This window comes from Cynocephalus volans, chromosome 17 (assembly GCF_027409185.1).
Source record: "Cynocephalus volans isolate mCynVol1 chromosome 17, mCynVol1.pri, whole genome shotgun sequence".
Classification (NCBI taxonomy): domain Eukaryota; kingdom Metazoa; phylum Chordata; class Mammalia; order Dermoptera; family Cynocephalidae; genus Cynocephalus; species Cynocephalus volans.
This window is the reverse complement of record NC_084476.1, coordinates 4,783,534-4,803,020: the sequence shown is the minus strand read 5'-3', so window position 1 is coordinate 4,803,020 and position 19,487 is coordinate 4,783,534. Positions and strand designations below refer to the sequence as shown.

At 56.9% G+C, this 19,487-nt stretch overlaps 1 protein-coding gene across 1 annotated transcript; it reads right to left on the bottom strand.

Annotated features, from left to right (window-relative positions):
* Positions 1 to 3,338: 3,338 nt before the first annotated feature.
* Positions 3,339 to 7,371, bottom strand: LOC134365504 (minor allergen Can f 2-like). Its single transcript, XM_063081634.1, has 6 exons — positions 7,288 to 7,371; positions 6,755 to 6,888; positions 6,196 to 6,272; positions 5,822 to 5,932; positions 3,460 to 3,561; positions 3,339 to 3,364 (listed from the first exon to the last, which is right to left on the bottom strand). Exons 1-6 carry the CDS (start codon positions 7,369 to 7,371, stop codon positions 3,339 to 3,341), a joined length of 534 nt encoding a protein of 177 aa, XP_062937704.1.
* Between the last annotated feature and the right edge of the window lie 12,116 nt (positions 7,372 to 19,487).

Here is a 19,487-nt window from a genome sequence, read left to right as displayed (position 1 = left end):
CTGGGGCGAGCTGGCATTTGTCCCATCTTAGACCCCAGATCAACTGTCCCTTTATCCCACCCCCCAAGTCATCTCAGAGTGGGCATGGGAGGCTCCCCTCAGCATCTAGTCAACTCTTTCCATCCCAGGTCCCCTGTCGTGCGGATCGCTCAGCAGCTGCACCTCGGAGTGTGGTCCCGTGCTGTCCCGTGCTCCTGCACGATCCGGTGCTGCACGTCCCCCCGCCCTGACCCCAAGTTCCTCCTCATTCTCCTTTCACCCATCACCGCACTCTGTCTGTGCACAGCAGGGCTGGGAGTGTTTGGTGAACATGTGGCAGCATGTCCCAGCCCTCGACCCCACCCCCGATAAGCACGATGGCCACGGCTGGGCATGTGGGCACCGGCGTCCCTCCACGCGGGGTCCAGGTTGTGCTGGCCCAGGGAGAGGGCGGGCGCCTCGAGTCTGAGTGGTGGGTTGCCTGGCTTTCCGTAGAGCTGGGCTTTCCTTCTTTATTTTTGTTCTCAGTTTCCGTCCATTGAGGGAGGAGGGCTACGAAAGGTGCTCTTGGCCGAGCATCCGTCCCCATGTCCCCGAGGCCCTTTGATGCGAGCCCATCTGCCCGCCAGCTCTGCAGACCTCCCCCAGCCCTGGCCTATGGGTCACCAGTCACCAGCAGATCTGGCCAGCGCCCATGTGTCCTGAGCGTCTCCTGCTCTCATCTCATGGTCACTGTAAGTGACATGGTGGCCAACGCGAAGCGGTCATCATTGTCACCTTTTCGCTTTGGTTTCATGTTTGTCTCGTGGTGCCTTGCTATCATCGCCATGCTGTCATTCTTCCTGCCTGCCGAGCTTTCCTTGATCTGACCCCTGGACACTGGTGTCACGAGCACCAGGCTCTAACCGACTGGGCTGACCTGCCAGCCCCTCTCCCAGTGTGTTTTTATTGTGGTAAAATACACAACATAAAGTTTACCCTCTTGACCATTTTCTTGAGTGTACGTGCAGTGTCATTAAGCACAGTCCACTGTGGAGCAACCTCCGCCCCCGTCGACTCCAGAGCTCACATCTTCCCAAACTGAAGCTGTCCCCATAAACACCGGCTCCCGTCCCCTCCCCGCCCCTCCCCTCCACCTTAGGAGAATTTTCCTTTACTTTGCTCTTGGCGTCTCCCTCATAAAAGTTACTAGATTTTTGTGGCTGCCCGTCTCAGAGCCCTGCTGCAGCTGACACGGGATTGCGGGACTCCGCGGTGGTGACAGTAAGGTCTGGGGACAGCGATTGTGACAGCGTCTGTGCCTCCCTGCGGATCTGCTGTTGCTTCGTTTCCTTTCTTTCACGCTCCGTCTTTTGGTTTTTGCTTTTTATTTACTTTTATCTTCTCCTTTGTTAGGAGGGTACCTGTCTTACTTTGGCTTCTATAAATGGAAATCATTCTATGGGACAGTCCCCCAAAGTGGGGTTTCTGGCTTAAAGAAGGTGTATATGTCCAACTTTAGCAGTTATTACAGTATTGTCACCAATTCTGAGTGCTGTGAGACTGTGGTTGCGTTTTCCTTCATTTTTGCCAGTCTGATGTTTGAAAACGGTCTGCTGTTACTGATTCAACTAGCTTTTTTCTGCGCGCGTGAACATAGTTGCCCAATTTTATTGGCCATGTGCACGTTTTCTTTGGTGAGTGGCTTGTTTGTAATTTTTGCTGGTTCCTAGTTTTGGAGCCAGCCCATGGTGTGGCCCCAGAGCACAGCTCTTGGAGGAAGCATCTGTCCCGCCAGGGAAGTCCCCATGCTAGGGCGCGGTGGGGGAGGGAAGGCCGGGATGGCTCAACCCTACGGCACGTCTAGACCCCAGATGGCCCTGCAAGAAGGGGCGGCTGAGGCATCCCCTGCCCCGCCCTCTGAGGTGGCCTTGAGGACAGTGTGTGTGGAGGATGGGAGATTGTCTCAGAGGCTGCACAAAGCCCCCGCTTCCTGCTGGGGTGGGCAGTTCATCCCCGAACATCTTCCAGAAACACGGCGAGATGGTGTGCGGGCCCCACTCCCATGGGAAGGAAGGGTTTTTTGAAGTTGCCCGGCTCTCTCTCCACGCCACTGTCCTGGGGATGCCAGGGGCCACCGCGACGCTCCTCCACGAGTGGCTTTGCTCAGCTCCGACAAAGAGGGATCCCCACTGCCGACGCCCTTCTGCGCGTGTGTCCCCTTCCCTCAGAGCCCCCTTCGCCCCCTCTCAGCCCCTGGGCTTTGGACGAAGCTGCCCCACCCCTGGCTTGAGGGGGGACACAGGACTCAGAGAGGCAGTGGGAACGTCGCATCAAGTGCTGGGGGCTGTGCCGCTGCGGGGACCTCGACAGTGGCTCTGCGGGAGGCATGGGCTCCCGTTGCTGTTCCTCGACCTGGGAGGAGAAGGCAGCCACCGCGGGAGGGAAGACAGGCAGGAGGCAGGAGAGACGGGTTCCAGCAACGACACACGTGCCCTGGGCACAGCCGTGCCTGCAGGCAGCCTGCCTCAGCGCCTTTCACGTGGGAGAGCCAACAGATTCCGTTTTGTGCTAAAATTTTCCTCTCTGTGTATGTAAAATTTGGTTATTTCAAGCCCAGAGTCCTAATAAATACAAGTTTGCCTATTTGAACACGTGAAAAAAATAATGCACGTGCTTTTATCTATCACTTGGCGAAAGTTCATGACTATGAGCTACATGAATGCACAGCTTTGGGGAAGGGTCCAGGCTCCTCCTGGTCCAGCCATCTGATTGGGAAATACATTTTCAGGTCTCCCTAGCTTGTTTCTGCAGCTTCAAAACAAATGACCTCCTCTACTGTTTTGACAGACACAGGAATCATCTTTTGAGGGAAAAATCTTTTATTAAGCAAGGCAGGACCACAGCCGAGGGGCAGGAAGGAGGCAGGGGCAGAGCGCCCTGTAGGTGGGCGCAGAGGGGATCCAGGCCTGGCAGTGGTGGGGTCCTGGGCCCGGGCAGGGCCGGGAGGGCGCCACACGGCAGAAGCCCAGGTGCGTGCTCTCGGTGGAATTCCTGCAGGCTCTGGAGGGGCTGAGAGGTGGGGGCTGGGCGGGGGGCTTCAGTGAGCCCCAGCCTCCCACTCTGAGCCCCCACACGACCCAGACCCCACTCCTTGGCTCACTGTCCACAGAGCAGGGATGGAGGGAGGGACAGCACAGGGGTGGCAGCAGGAGGGCGTGAGGGTGGACCCCCTCGCCTCAGAGCATGGGCTCTGCAGGGCGGTTCGGGGGGCTGGGGAGGATGGGCCTCAGGCCCTTGGGGGTGTCCCCTCTGAGCAGCTTGCCTGGGGCGTGGATCCAGGGAAAAGTGAAACCCACCTGTCACTGGTGCCAATGGCCCTAGTCTCTGAACTTCTCGCAGCGATCTGAGGGAGCAGAATGGCCTAGTCACCCCTGGCCCCAGCCCCCACCTGGCTGCCATTCAAGCCGAGGGGAACTGAGTGGAGGGTAAGGGCCCTACCGGTTTGATCCAGGAACACGATCTGCTCCTTGAGGAGGCCCAGCTCTTCACAGATGTCCTCAAAGGTGTCCAGGAACTCCTTCTCTGCAACAGGTTTCCGGACTGTGGGCAGAACACAAGGGACGATTGGTGTGTCCCCTGCTGGCCACAGGGGACGACTGCGGCCGGACAGGGGCTGTGGGTGGGAGGGGCATGGGTGGCAGGGGAGCAGGTCTCTTCCCAAGAACAGCATCTCAGGTGGGGTCCAGGAAGGAGCCTGGGTGAATGGGGTGCCCTGGGGGATCTGGATGCGTTGAGGGAATCTGGGCGCTGTGTGGGGGTCTGGGTGCCATGGCGGGAGCACCTGGGTGCTGAGGGGGGATCTGGGTGTCATGGGGAGGGGGTTGGGGTGCTGTGCTCTCTGGAACCCAGAGGGGAGCTGTGCAGATGGAGAGAAATCGCCATCTGGGGTGGGGAGAAGGGAGCAACTCGTCCCAGCCCTGGGATGAGCTGAGTTTGCTGCCCCAGCTCTGGAAAAAAAGGAATCCGCTTTGACTTGGCTCCTGGAAGCAGAAATCTGTGCTTCACGGGATGTGCTGGCCTCCAGGGCAGGTGGGTGACACGTCCCCTCGCCCCAGAGCAGGGAGTCTGGGCCGTGGGGCAAGCAGGCTGATCTCAGTGAGGGCAGGTGAGTGAGAGCAAATGTGTGTGTGTACATGTGTGTGTGTACATGAGAGCAGGTACATGTGAGTACATGTGTGCATGTGAGTGTACATGAGTGTACATGTGAGTGAACGTGTGTGTGCACATGAGCATGTCTGAGTGTGAACAAGCATGAGTGTGAATGAGCGTGTACATGTGTGTCTGAGTGTGAACAAGTGCGAGCATGTGTACATGTATGTACATGAATGTGCACGTGTGACTGTGTACATGTGAGTGTGAGAGCATGAGTTATGTGTGTACACGAGTGTGAGTATACATGTGTGCGTGTGTACATGCGAGTGTGAATAAGTGTGTGTATGAATGAATGTGTACACATGAACATGTCTGAGTGTGCGAACAAGCATGAGTGTGTGTGCATGTGCGTGTGTCTGAGTGCAAGTGAGTTGGTGTGTATGTAAATGTGTGCACGTTGCCTGTGCATGTGTCCGCATTTGCATGTCTATGAGTGTGTGTCTGAGTGTGAGTGTGAGCAGGTGTGAATCTGAGTGGGTGTGTACATGTAAGTGTGTGCATGTGAGTGTGTCTGAGTGTGAGTGTGAGCAGGTGTGACTCTGAGTGGGTGTGTGTACATGTAAGTGTGTGCATGTGAGTGTGTCTGAGTGTGAGTGTGAGCGGGTGTGACTGAGTGGGTGTGTGTACATGTAAGTGTGTGCATGTGAGTGTGTCTGAGTGTGAGCGGGTGTGACTGTGAGTGGGTGTGTGTACATGTAAGTGTGTGGATGTGAGTGTGTCTGAGTGTGAGTGTGAGCAGGTGTGACTCTGAGTGGGTGTGTACATGTAAGTGTGTGCATGTGAGTGTGTCTGAGTGTGAGTGGGAGCGGGTGTGACTGTAAGTGGGTGTGTGTACATGTAAGTGTGTGCATGTGAGTGTCTGAGTGTGAGTGTGAGCAGGTGTGACTCTGAGTGGGTGTGTGTACATGTGTGTGCATGTGAGTGTGTCTGAGTGTGAGCTGGTGTGACTGAGTGGGTGTGTGTACATGTAAGTGTGTGGATGTGAGTGTGTCTGAGTGTGAGTGTGAGCAGATGTGACTGTGAGTGGGTGTGTGTACATGTAAGTGTGTGCATGTGAGTGTGTCTGAGTGTGAGTGTGAGCAGGTGTGACTCTGAGTGGGTGTGTGTACATGTAAGTGTGTGCATGTGAGTGTGTCTGAGTGTGAGTGGGAGCGGGTGTGACTGTGAGTGGGTGTGTGTACATGTAAGTGTGTGCATGTGTGTGTCTGAGTGTAGGTGTGAGCGGGTGTGACTGAGTGGCTGTGTGTACATGTAAGTGTGTGCATGTGAGTGTGTCTGAGTGTGAGTGGGAGCGGGTGTGACTGTGAGTGGGTGTGTGTACATGTAAGTGTGTGGATGTGAGTGTGTCTGAGTGTGAGTGGGAGCGGGTGTGACTGTGAGTGGGTGTGTGTACATGTAAGTGTGTGCATGTGAGTGTGTCTGAGTGTGAGTGTGAGCAGGTGTGACTGTGAGTGGGTGTGTGTGTACATGTAAGTGTGTGCATGTGAGCGTGTCTGAGTGTGAGCGGGGCCCTTGCTCTGCAGGGCTGGCTGTGTCCGGCCTGCCTCTTCCCTCTGGCAGGCTCCCTTCCTGGAGGGGTGGTGGGGCAGAGGTGGGGGTGGGCATGGGGGTGGGCACAGCGTTGGCAGGCGGTGGGGTCAGCACATACCCAGCAGATTGGCCACCAGGCTGGTCTCGCCTTCATATAGGTTGATCAGGTAGAGAACCAGGAATTCGCTGGGCACCACCTCCTCCAGGTGGAGCTCATTGTGTCCCCAAACTGTGGAGAACACTGGGCTGATGCAGGGTTCAGGCCTGCCTGGGAGGGACACCTATCTGCCCACCTCAGCACTTAGTCGGGAGGTGGCACTGTGCCCACTGTTCCTGGGGCAGGGGACACACGGTTTCTGCACCTGAGAGTGGCTGCCAGCGCCCAGGCGGAAGGGGCCTAAGCCTCTGTCACCTGCTCGTCCCTCAGGCACAGAGGCACCGGCCCCAGGATTCCAAACCCGAGACCCACGCTGGGAACGGGGCTGCACTTACACTCCATGGTGAATTGCCGGTCGTCGTCCTCGGTCTTGAAGGCAACGAGGGAGACTTTGCTGCACCCGCCCTCTTCCCTGCGGAAGGGCCGGAGGGGGTCACTCTGTGCACCACCCCTTTTCATTTTAAGCCTGGGCGTAGCTTGCTCCTTGGAGTACTGGGTGCTAGTTTGGCGAGCGCATCTGTTCCGTGGCCTTCCCCGGCTCCCCTAGCCCACGGCCCCGCTGAGGGCTCCCCCCTCCCCGCGTGGTCAGCAGCAGCCCAGAGAAGCCCTGCAGAGAGGCCCCGACAGAGAGGCCACCTCCCCAGTGCACACGCGCTGCACACACACAGCCCTGACACTCGTCGCCAGCGAGGCTTGCCAGCCCCATGGGTCGGGCTCTGGTGAAGGGCAGGTGTGGCCGAGAGGGGGCGGGGGAGGCCGCACAGCAGGTGAGGGGCCAAGTCAGACCAGCCACCTTCTGAGGAAGCGCCTCCATCCCCTCTGGGGCCACCTGGCCCGCCCAGCCCCTCCCCCACACCCCTCCACCAAGCACCCCGCCTTGTGCCCAGTGCTCACGGCACGAGGATGTCCCCGAGCAGGTTGCCGTCCTCGGTGTTCAGGGTGTTGATAAAGACCCTGAAGTGCCCACCAGGCGCGATGAGGGCCGAGTTGTTGGAGGCCAAGGCTGAGATGTACCAGCTCCCGGACAGCTGCAGGCAGAGAGAGGGGCTGAGTGAGGGGCCGGACGCCCTCCAGCTCCATCCACGCCCGTGACTAGACAGTGCCCTGGGGTGCTGGCTGAGCCAGTGGGTCCAAGACCTTCAGCCTGGTGCCATTCACTGGCTAACAGACCGCCAGCCTCCCCGGGCACCTTGGATAGATGGGTGTGAGCGGGCACGGGACGGAGAGGTGTCCAGCCCTGCCAACCCCCAGAGTCCAGCACTCGCCCCCAAGGCCTGGGGGTCCCTTGCTCCCTTTTGCCCTGAGCTGAGGGCTCCTTCCCAGGCCCTGGCAGGGACTCCAAATCCCAAAGCTGCCCTGGGAATTCCCTGATGGCCCATTTACATCTTGGCCAGGGGCCTGGGTTAGGCCACCGTGATGTGTCTCACCTTCGACAGGTCCGATTCTTGCTCCTCATGAGCCCAGAGGCCACAGACCAGCGCCAGGCCCACAGTCAGCAGTAGGAGGTGCATCCCCATGGCACGTTCTGTCTGGGTTTGGTGACAACTGGGGATGTACTGGCTGCGCTGATGCCAGGTCCCTCAGCCCATCTATATAGCCTCGTGGTCGGGGTGGCTGGTGAGGTCCTTGTGGGGGGAGCAGGGGCTCTTAATCCTCTGAAATGTTAGCCAGCCCTTGTCTATTCTCTTCTCTGTTGCTTTGGACACCAAAAATGTTAGGTTCCCATAGAGCCAGTTTCCAAAATCAACAGCCAATCATGGGTTGGGCCAACTTCCTGGGCAGGGGTGGTATTGGAGTCACCTTGTGGTGTCCTCTGTGTGTGCACAGTGACTGCAGCACAGTCGGGTGGACAAGGGCCGTGGGCAGAGAGATCCTGGGACTGAGCACCAGGGTGGGGGCATGTGGCTAGGGTTCCTGACACTTATGCCACATTGTGCCAAAGGTGCCCCCAGGCTGTTGTGTTGAGACCTGCTGACTCCCCCTCCAAAACCACAGCTTCCAGTGAGGACTGTGACTGGAGTCTGTTATGGGCTACATTGTGTCCCCCGCAAAAGCATATGTTGGAATCCTAAACCCCAGAACCTCAGGCTGTGATCTTATTTGGGAACAGGGTCATTGTAGATGTAATTAGTTAAGATGAGGTCACACTGGAGTAGAGTGAGCCCTAAATCCAATATGACTGGTGTCCTTATGAGAAGAGGGGAGCTTGGACAAAGATATACATGGAGGGAATTTGGGGTGGGGACAGAGATGGGGGTGATGGGTCCACAAGCCAAGGAACGCCGAGGATTACGGCACCATCAGAAGCCAGGAGCAGCCTGGGATGGGTTCTTCCCTAGGGCTTCCAGAAAGATCCAACCCTGCTGACCTCGATTTGGACTTCTAGACCCTAGAACTGTGAGAGAACACATTTTTGTGGCTTTAAGCCCTGCATTTGTGGTGCTTTGTTATGGCAACTGCAAGAAATCAGTACCAGGGAACAGCCATGCAGCAGGGGGCAGCAGGAGGGGACGCCTCAGACCACATGTGGCTGTGACGGTCTCACACAACCACGCGGGGAGAGCTGAGTGCAGGAGGAGTCCTGCTCCCCATGCTCAGTCCTGGCTGGGGCTGCTGGGACAGGGTGACCTCAGCTCAGGGTGGCATGTTTTCTCTTGAGGGGGAATCCAAGCGTGACCCCCATGGATGCCACAACATTTACAGAAGAGGGACCCGAGGCTGAGCTCACACACCTATCAGGTGGCAGGATCTTTCTCCCCCTTGGTACCTGTGATGGTTAATTTTATGTGTCAACTTGACTGGGTTATGGGGTGCCCAGATAGCTGGTAAAACGCTATTTCTGGTGTGTCTGTGAGGGTGTCTCCAGAAGAGAACAGCATTTGAACGAGTACGCTGAGTAAAGAAGGTCCCCCCTCACCAGCGTGCACGGGCATCTTCCCATCTGTTGAGGGCCCAGATAGAAGGAAAAGGCAGAGGAAAGGTGAGTTCAGTCTGTCTGAGCTGGGACTGCACCTTCTCCTGCCTGTGGACGTCAGTGCTCCTGGTTCTCAGGCCTTTGGACTGAGACAGGGACTTATACCCTTGACCCACCCCCTCCTCAGGCCTTTGGACTTGAGCTGAATGACACCACAGGTGCTTCCCTGGTTCTCTGGGCTGCAGATGGCAGATCTTGGGATTTCTTGGTCCCCATAATTTTGTAAGCCAGTTTCCATAATAAATCTCCTCATATGTCTACGTGTATGTAACATGCGTGTGTGAGTGTGTGTATATGAGTGTATATACCCTTACATATATCTGTATGTCTCTGTCTGCTGTTGCTTCTGTTTCCCTGGGGAACCCTGATGATACAGTTCTGCACTCATCGCGAGCACGTTACAGACAGAAGCAGCTCAGGAGCATTAGAGGTTCTTGATTGTTGTGAGTTCCTGAAACTGTAACTGCCCATTCACAACCGCATTCACTTGTCTTACCCGTGGTTATGGAGCACCTGCTGTGCACCAGGTATGATGGGAGGTGGTGGAGAAACAGCAGAAAACCAGACAGAGTGGGCTCCTGCCCTGGTGGAATTTATGATCAGGGCAGGGGCAGGGAGTAGACAGCAAAATGGAAAATCCATGGAGCATGTTAAAAATGATAAGTTCCATGGAAAGAAAATCTGCAAGGAAGAGAGCAGAAAGTTGGGGAGCATTTGGGGGGCCTATTTTAAAAGGGGGAGGTGTGCCTGAGGAGGTGGCATGTGAGCACAGACGGAAGGAAGTGTGGGAGAGAGCCTTGAGCATTGGAGGAAGAGCTTCCTAGGTAAGCGGAGTGGAAGGTGTGAGGCCGCGAAGCAGAGAGGGCTGGCAGACTCGAGGGGCATCAGGGAGACGGGTGTGTCCTGAGTGGAGAAAGCAAAGTGGACAGAGCGGTGGGAAACGAGGTTGCAGGGATCTCCGGGAGCCCGATCTTACAGGGCCTCTCATCCATCGTGAGGACTTGGCTCTTACTCTGAGCCGGGTGGAGGCAGAACACTTGGTTTTAATCTTTCCTTCATTCTTGACAGATACTTCCACTGGATTTAGAATCCTGGCGTGATGTTTGTCATATGGTTTTGCCACTTTATAAGTGTTCCACTGTCCTCTGTCCTCCACTGTTTCTGAAGAAAAGTCAGAAGTCTTCCAATGGTTGTTCCCCCGTGTGCCGTGTGCTGTTTTTCTCCACTGCTTTCAAGATGGTTGTCTTCAATTTTCAGCAGTTTTACTATGTGTCTGAGTTTGGTCTTCCTTGTATTTATTCTACTTGGGGTTTTTTGAGCATCTAGAATCTACACATTTATGTCTTTCACCAAATTGGGGATTTTTTTCCCCATTATTTATTTAAATGTTGCTCTTTATTTTATTTTATTTTTTCCTGCCCACGTTCTCTCTGTTCTCTCCTTTGGGACTCCGATTACATGTACGTTCAGCATTTTGATATTGCCCCACAGATCACTGATGACTTATTTTCTGTTCCAATTTTTTCTCTCTTGGTTCTTTTGATTGGATCATCCATCCTCAAGTTCACTGACTTCTGTCATCGTCAGTCTGCTGTTAAGTCCATCCAGTGAGTTTTCTATTTCAGACATTGTGTTATTTTTAGTTCTGGAATTTCCATGTGGTTCTTTTGTTATAGTTTTTATATCTGTCTGAGATATCTTCTGTGTTTGTTCTTTGTGAATATAGTAGCTGCTTAAAATTCTTGTTTGATAATTCTGACATCTGGGTTTTCTCAATATAGCATGAATACGGGTTACATCTTCCTTCCTCGTGGGTTTACTCTTCTGGATCGTATCCTAGACATTGTCAATGATAGGGCCTAGATTCTGGGTTCTGTTTTGTTCCTCTGGAGAGTTTTTAGCAGGTGGTTACCCTGGCTGGATTATGCTTTAAGCTCTGTTTCCTCTGTGTGGTGAGACAGAAACGTCTGTTTCTGCCCTAGCTGGGCTGCCAGAGTCTGTCCCATGCATGCACAGTTCAGGGGTCAGCCAGGGATCTGGGCAGAGTTCGTGCGGAATTGGGGCTCTCACTCCATGGTGCTCTCCTCTGTGGGGTGTTCTCCCCTGACTTTCTCACTTCCTGGCCGCTGTGGTTGCCTTGAACTTTGTTCCCCGGTTCCCTAAGCCTCTGAGGTGGAGGGTTTGTATCTGAGGTTTAGCCACCAAGTCTGAGCCAAGTGGGGCCTGTGCTCAGGCTGAAAGCGTCTTTAAAAAGAGGGAGAACTCGACCGGTGCTATTTTCTTCTCCTGTGCCAGCTTCCCTGCAGCTTCTGCCGTCCTCTGGCCACTGTCTCGTACCTTTAGAGGGTTGCTTTTTTCGTATTTTGTTCAGACTCTTAGTTACAGTCTCCGTGGGGGAGGCACTGGCCCACGTGCACCTACCCCACTTCACTGGGGGCAGCACACTGACTTATGTCCTAACAGGGACATTTTGGCTGATGGCTGGAGAACAGACTGGGGGGCAGGACAGGAGCAGAGAGACCACCTCGGGGGGGGGGGTGTGGTGGCTGCCACATCCAGCTGAGAGAAGGAGATGGCACTGGGGGGGAGGCACGAAAAGGGGTCTGATTCAGAACGTATTATGAAGAGAGTCAAAGGTCTGCGGAAGGACTGGAGGAGGGCTGTGGGAAAAAGAGAGGATTCAGGACCTTTCCAAGCTGTTGGCCTGAGAGCTGGACAGGTGGGGCTGCCCTTGGCTGGGATGGGAAGAGGCAGGCTTGGTTGCAGCCAAGTTGGAGTTCCATGTAGACGTGCTGCGTGGGAGTTGCTCTGGAGACTCCAGGTGGCCTGCACGGGTGGAGCGGGCAGTGGTGGGAACATCTGGCTTCCAGGGAGGGGCTGCGCCCCAGGTGTGGATCTGAGGGCCTCTGCCAGGCTCTATGTGTATTCGAAGGGTCCCTACGGTGGTGAGTGTGGAGAGGAGGGGACGACATTGTAACTCTTGGGTATTTTACACAATGTCCATAACAGACATTAGGTTCTGGGTGGGGTGTTCAAAGGGCATGTCACACACTCTCTGGCCATCAGCCTGACCCTGGTCCGAGCATGAGGTCACACGAAGGAGACTGGAACTTGGAGGGAGGGGTCAGACCTGCTGCTTCCTGCTGGGAGGTCCGGGCAAGCCCCTGTGACTGAGTTTCAGGGCACCCTGGAAAGAAACTGGAGCACAGCATGGTCTCACGGGGCCCTGGGGGAGTGGAGGGGATAATGAAACGTGAAGAAGCCCGGGCTCTACCAACAGACATGCAGCTGCTGAGTCACGTCCAGGGCAGCGTCAGCTGGAGCCAGACCCCGCCTGGCCCCCGACTCTCAGCCTCTTTGTGCCGTGGGGTCGGGGGTCCTACTGCTCAGCGCATGAGCACCGGACCCTATCCTGCCCCTCAGCACTTGTTGACAGAAGTGTCCGATGCCCCCAAGTTCGGTCTGTTTGGGGACAGTCATAGCAGAGAGACCTGGGACTGCCCATCTCCGGGAGGGTTGTTTATGCATCTGAGAGGCAGGGGGGGTTCCCCGGAATGTCCTGGGCACCGCTCAGAGGATCCCAGCCTCATTTCAGGCCAGATGGTCTGTGCCGAGGGTCCTGCCCGCGCTTCATTGGATCTCCTGTATCCCTGGGTGTTTTTCCGACATTATCTCAGCGACTGGAAGGGCATCGATCTGCTGCGGGCTTGGTGACACTGATGGAAAGAGGTGGCAAGAATGCTGACCTTGAGAAGTGCCCGAGTGTCGGGAAGGCCTGGCTGCCTGGGCGGGTGCCGCTCAAGCCGAACCCAGGTCCACTTGCTGACGGACAGAAGGGAGAGGCGAGGTGGCGACCTGCCCATGTCCCCAGGCCTGCGGGAGGGCTGGTGCTCGGCGTTTATTCTGGCCGTGTGAAGGGCCTTGAGCTCCATTTCCTCCCCCGCAGGGGTGGTGGGGGAGGCGGGTGCTGTGAGGCAGCTCGGCGCCCACACTCCCTTCCCCCCAGCTTTTCCTCACCAAGGTCCTCCCAGGTAGGGTTGCCAGATAATGTGCAGGACATCCCGTTGAACTTGAACTTCAGACAGACAATGAATAATTCTTCAGCATAAGCACGGCCCAATACCACGTGTATCTTGGATTTTTATTTGCCAAACTGGCAATCACATCTTGGGGCCTGAGCTCAAAACTCCATCGTCTCCTTCACCCCCATGGATGTTGGCGGTCTGATTTTCCCTTCTAGTCCAGCTCTGGCTGCACCGCTCACCTTGTCCTTACCTCTTTGACCTTGGAGCACTGACCCCCCTCGCTAACCCTGCAGGGGGACGTGCTGCAGCGTTGCAGCCTCACGCCCAGGCAGACCAGCTCCCTTCACCACCTGCCGGTGCTGGCAAGGGAGGGGTAGGAAGCTGTGTTTTTGCGCCGGGGGCAAGGTGCAGGGGCCCAGGCAAACGCCTGCACCCACGTCTCCCTGAGTCACAGTCCTCCTTGCCCCCAACACTGCCTAGGGGTCCCCTCCTCAGGGCTCTTCCTCTTTGGCCTGGAGTCCCCAGGTCCCTGACCCCCTCCCCGCCAGGCCCAGCACTGGGCCTGAGCTTCTCACGAAGCTGAACTCAGGGGTGCAGGTTGAGCTCAGGGAGCAAAGGACAGAGAGGCAGGAAGAGCCTGGGATGCCAGGAGTGTGGCTCTGCTGTGCTGCCAGCCTGCTCTCAGTATCCTCTGCGGCCACCTGCCTCAGGTATGTCCCTCGGGCCTCTTAGGGGGTGAGCAGGTCACTCAGGAACCGCATCCTGGGTTTCCTTGGCCCTGTGCTCGGTCCCCCTGTGAAGCTCTGCACGTGGAGGGTTGCTGGGGCTCATCCTGGCGAGGGCAGACCATCCAGGAGAGAACGTGGCCGGCGCCACCATCCCTCAGCATCCGGCACTGCAGGTGGCAAAACCACCAGGTCTCCTCCTGGCCCCTGCGTGGACCTCGCCCTCCTCCCACCTCGGTCCCCTGCACCCAGCTGGGAAGGGCCGTGGTTCCTGTGAGCTCAGCTGACCAGGACCCTCACAGCACCTGCCCAGGCCTTCTGCTTCCAAAGCCTGCGTCCTTTTCCCCAGGGGCCTGGCCAAGGTCACCCCCCCCACCACTGTCCACTCAGCCCTGTCAGGTGCTTTCTGGCACCGAGAAGATGCAGGCTTTGAAATGTCAATCTTTAAGAACAACACTGGTGTTTTGATGGGCCGGCTCCTAGGACGCAGCTCATCTCTGGCCCCACCCCGGGTTCACAGCGTCCGGGTCCTGCCCTCTGTCCTTGCTCCTGGCTCAGAGCAGAGACGCTCACCATGGATTGCCTAATTGGGAGTGTTTGAGTGGCAGCCCCTTTGTTGGGTGCTAAGAATACAATGATGGCCAGACAAGCCCAGGTGCCACCTGCGGACTCGTTCTCAGAGGGAGGTGACGTTTGGACGTGGTCAGTCCCATGGCAGCAATCAGAAGACAGTCCCTGTCAAACACGTCCTGTCTGCCCCACGTTGTTTTAAGTACTTTACGTGCATTCATGGGCTTAAGCCTCATAATAACCTTATGATGTTGTAGCTGCTGTCACCGTGCGTGCTTTGCAGGTACTAACCTTATGATGTCGTAGCTGCTGTCACCGTGCGTGCTTTGCAGGTACTAACCTTATGATGTCGTAGCTGCTGTCACCGTGCGTGCTTTGCAGGTACAGAAACTGAAGCACAGAGAGACTGGGAAACGTGGCCGAGGTCACACAGCTGGTGAGCAGCAGAGTCTGGGTCCCGAGTCCTGCAGAAGAATGAGGCCGTGCTGCTGAAAGTGCCAGAAGGAAAAGCACAGGCAGCCCCAACAGCAGGGACTCCCCAGTAAGCATAAACATCACAGGCACGGGCATAAGCAGACTAGAAGTTCCAGAGGACCAAACACAAAGTACAAAGTGAAAGGCGTTACAGACGCGGGAGGGGAGGTGCCCACCGCCCTGGCGAGCAGAAACGGATTGATCCAGCACAGAGAATTAAAAACAAACAAGGAAAAAGAAAAGCAAACTGAACAGGGGGCAGAAGGTCTGAGCGGGCCGCTCCCACAGGAGGAAACTAAGGGACAGTCCGCACAGATGTGCGCACCTTCCTCGTCGCTGGGGACCAGAGACAGGCAGAGGCAGGCAACGAGTTCCTTTTTTCATCCATGAGGTCAGGTCTGAGCGACCCCTGGTCATGGAGGTGGCAGGACCTGGGGACGAGTACACCCTGCAGGGTACGTGGGGGCACAGCTACTTTTGGTGACTTCCGGCAAGGGTGGGGACAGCCTCACACTAGGTCCAGCATTTCTGCTGTGGAGTGTTTACCACTGGTGGGAAACTAGGGACGTCCTCAGTGCTCGCCACCAGAAGAGTGAGGGAATCGGGTGTGGTGCATTGAAACAGGGACACCGTAGAGCAGCACATGGAATGAACCGCAGCCCTGTGTGTCAACCCGGAGGAACCTCGACAGCCAGCTGCGGGGCACAGAGTGCCCGCGAGGGCACCGGTTCCACCCACGTGCAAGTGGCAGGGAAGGCACGAGGCCTGTGCCTGTGCGTCAGAGGCACCGCGCCCACCCGGAGCATGACACCTCCTAACTCAGGGGGTCGGGGTCGGGGGCGGTGAGGAAGGGAAGGGAGGGCGTCCACTTACAAGAGCTGTTGTTGCAGCAGCGGTCCTAGCACATGTAACAAACACGTAACAGAACACGGGTGGGCCAGGGCTGCGGATGCTGTGTTCTGTGTGTTTGAGGTGGCTCGTGACCACATAGAGAAAGGGAAGAGGGGGAAACGTGACTCAGGAATCCCCACGACCCCGGCTGGGGAGGGACGCGCAGCGAAGCTGGAGGATGTGGGAAGGGAACCCCACTCGGACGCGCCTGGGATCGAGAGGGGCTTTATTCTCCGAGGCCTGAAGCCCCTGGGTCCACCCCACGACGAGGGGTCTGGTTGGCTGTGGTCTCCCCCTCCAGTGCCTGTGCCGTGTCTCCTCGGGGCATTTGTCCTGCTCTCAATTTTGGGTTGTGTCCTGGTGGGCGCTGCTGGGTGGGCTCTGAATACCACCGGGCAGGTGGCAAAGATTCTCTCCTTGACCAAACTCCAGCTCAGGCTCCTCTGAGCCTCTTCTTGACTCGGCCTCAACTTTGGCCTCTAAAGACTTAGACACCCACTAACAAAGTGTTTCACAGCTCAAGGCTCATATCCCTGGGGTGACCCCAGACCCACTTAAGGTCCCTGCCTGAGAAAACTCCAGGCAGCCAAAAGAGCTTGCTGTCTGTCCCAGCAACACCTGAAGACGGGGCCTGTGCAGGAGGGCGGGAGCTTGCCTCCGGTAAGTGCCACTGAGCAAACCCAGATGGCTCTCCAGGGACCAGCCTCCCCTCCTGCCTCTACTGAGCTCACCCCTCCCTCCTCCTCCTCTCCCCTTAAACAGCCAGTCCCCTGTGTACAAACTGAGGCTTTCAGTCCACACCGGACGCTTCCCTGTTGCAATGGATATCACTGACTAAACTCTGTCCTTACCACTCCAACTAGTGTCTGGCTTTATCTTTGGCACAGGTTCTCCACCCTGTCCCCATGCAGAGGGGCAAGGGGGACTGCTGAAAGAGATTTGAGCTCCCAGGTCTCCTGCCCCGGACCCTTCCCAGGCTGCTCCCCACAGATTTGGGACACCTATGACCAGGGTGGGGAGAGGGGACTATTGGGGAACAGAGACATCCCCAAGGGCCTGGGCAGAGATGAGACTGGTCTGACCTGAGGATGGTGCCCCTGGGCAGGCCCCTGCCTGGGATGGTGCCCGAGAGCCCCTCTCTGGATAGTTTCCTGTCCCTGCATCGGAACTACGAGGACCCACTGCAGGGGGCCAGCCTGGTGCCTGCTCTGACCCCAGACCCACCCAAGTGGGGACCAGGCTCCCTGCATCAGCTCCCTCTCTCTGCCGAGGGGCAGAGGGCAGCCTCTTCTGATGAGAAAAGGAGGTACCAGGTCCTTGGGATGTCAGGGGTTATGAATACCCTTCTGCACTGAAAACAAAATCAATGTAATCACAGCAAGTAGGATGTAGTTAGACACCAAGAAAACCTGTCCTGGTGAGGCTCACGTTGGCATTCTGGGCAGCCCCTCCTCCGCTCCCCAATACCAGCTTTCCACGCCAGCAGGCCCCAGCCAAGTGAGCAGCTTCCCACGTGTCCCCTGCCACGGCCCAGCAGGCTGGACGAAGGATCCAGACAGGGAGCCGGAAGCTGGGCGGGCGGCGGCAGGCTGGGTGCCTCCACATCTGCCCACACGACAGAGCTGCTGCATCCTGGGCCTGGCGCCCGCGGGAGGGGCACCGAAGCTCTGCCAGGCCCCTGTCCCCACTGCCCAGAGTGCCTGAGGGAAGAGGGCGGCTGTGGGGCAGGTCTCAGGCTGCAGGACGTGTCCCCTCCAGGGGGAGGGTGAGGCAGCTGCTCTTCGGGCTGGGGGTGCTGAGGGGTCCCAGGAGCCCCTCCTGGCCCTGCCAGGCTGCCCCACCTGCAGAACATTTAAGGGGCAGTGCAGGGTCGTGTGGTTGCTGTAATGAGGGGACACGGGGAAGGCGGAGGAGCCCTGGGTTTGCAGTGAATTGTGGAGAGCCCTGGAGGGGGTGCTGATGACGGGGGACTGGGCCCAAGTCAGTGGGCAGCAGAGAAGTGGGGTCAGGCGGAGGCAACGGGGACAGCGCCTGCCGGCATTTCCTTGGTTGACTCAGAGGACACACACCTTCTCTATTTAACATTTTATTTTGAGAGAATTGTAAATTCACATGCAGTAGAGAGAGACATGCAGAGAGACCCCGAGCACCCTTACCCAGAGCCCTCGACAGCCACAGCTCACTTCAGCATAGGACGAGGTCACACCCGGACACCTGCCCTGCTGCGGCCTCCCCGTTTCACAGGTGCTGAGGGGTGTGTGTGTGTGTGTTTAGTTCTGTGCATTTTTATCACACCTGTGAGCAAGTGTGTCCACCACCACAGTCAAGATCCAGAACATTCCATCTCCAGGAGGACTCCTCCTGTCGCCCCTTTATGGCCACGCCCACTTCCCATTCCCGACCTCTGGAGACCACCGATCTGTTCCCATTTCTGCAGCTCTGACATTCCAAGAGCGCTGCAGAAACGGAGTCGTGGCGTGGAACCTCGGGCTGGCTCTCCGCTCTGCACCGTGCCCTCGAGACCCGTCCTTGCCGTTCCTGCCCAGTCCTGCCCACGGTGTGCACGGACCACAGTGTCCAGACACCCACCATCGAGGAGCCTGGGCCGTTTCCAGGTTTGGGTGGTCGTGACTAGAGCTGCCTTGAACCTCCGTGTGGAGGCTTTTATGTGAACACATACTCTCATATTTATCCAATAAATGCCCAACAGACAATTGCTTTTAATCCCCCAAATAACCATGGATTGGCTGGTACCCCTCTTATATTCACCAAAATATAGGGGAGGAGTGGACCCTTGTCCCAGCTGTGATGCTGTTAATAATCCTCCCAAGGGAGCAACTGAGCCCACGGAGGGAAGCAGGGACTAGGGGCTCCTCGCCATGGGACCGCCAGGCTGGGCAGGTGCATCATTTCCTTTACACCTCATGGAACCTCATGAGGAGGTGCCCTTAGGGGCCGTGCTTCTCAGATGGGACTCTGGGAAGGGGAAGGGAACCTGGGGGAGATCTTTACCAGGACTGGGGCTATTTCCAGAGAAGAGACCTGTGGTGGGCTGAATGGGACCCCCAAAAGACGTTCCCACGTCCTAATGCCCAGGACCCGCGAATGGGACCTTATTTGGAAAAAGAGTCTTTGCAGATGTGATTAAGTTGAGGATTTCAAGGTGAGGAGGTTATCCTAGATTACCGGGGTGAGCCCTAAATCCAACGACAAGCGTCCTTACAGAAGACAGAAGAGGAGACACAGACAGAAGGGAGATGGCCACATGAAGATGGAGGCAGAGACTGGAGCGATGTGACCACAAGCCAAGGAACATCTGGAGCCACCAGCAGCTGGAAGAGGCAGGAAGGACCCTCCTTTAGAGCCTCTGGAGGGAGTGAAGCCCTGTGACACCTGGATTTCAGACCTCTGGGCTCCAGAGCTGTGTCAGAGTAAATCTGTTTGTGGGTCACCCAGCTCGTGGGCATTTGCTACAGCAGCCCCAAGAGGCTCCTACAGGGCCAGATTTCCTTTTCTGCTTGCAACCTACCACCCACCAGCCTCCACTGAAACACAGACTCCAGTGGTATGTTGCACGTCATCTTCCACTGAGGGCTGTGCGTCATTACTTCTGCAGGAAAGCCCCGCAGATGGCCTGGGGAATGGACTTCAAGAAGCGGCTGCTAGTGCCACATTCTGGGCTGCAACCCCTGGCCTCTGACATTGGCCCCCCATGTCCCCACCCAGCCACCTCCCCCTAGTGCCATCCCTGACGCCGCCCCCAGCCACAGCTCACGCACCTGGGCTGGCGCATCCACCGCTAGGCGTAGCAATGATCTGGGAAGACAGAGGGGCTCTCAGAAGGGGTCTCGCTGGGGTCTCCACCTGCATCCCCCCAAGACCTTCTGTGCTGGGGCAGGGGCTGAGCCAGAATGTCCCCTCCTCACAGTTCCTCTCGGCCCAAGAGCAGCCAAACCTACCCTGGTCAA

What these genes read in the sequence shown, in the direction of transcription:
- LOC134365504 (XM_063081634.1), bottom strand. Translation starts at nt 7,371, where the DNA reads ATGCACCTCCTACTGCTGACTGTGGGCCTGGCGCTGGTCTGTGGCCTC. An exon ending in CCGGCAATTCACCATGGAGT is followed by an intron (nt 5,933 to 6,195) that starts GTAAGTGCAGCC and finishes TGTTCTCCACAG; the next exon opens with TTTGGGGACACAATGAGCTC. An exon ending in CCTGGTGGCCAATCTGCTGG is followed by an intron (nt 3,562 to 5,821) that starts GTATGTGCTGAC and finishes TTCTGCCCACAG; the next exon opens with TCCGGAAACCTGTTGCAGAG.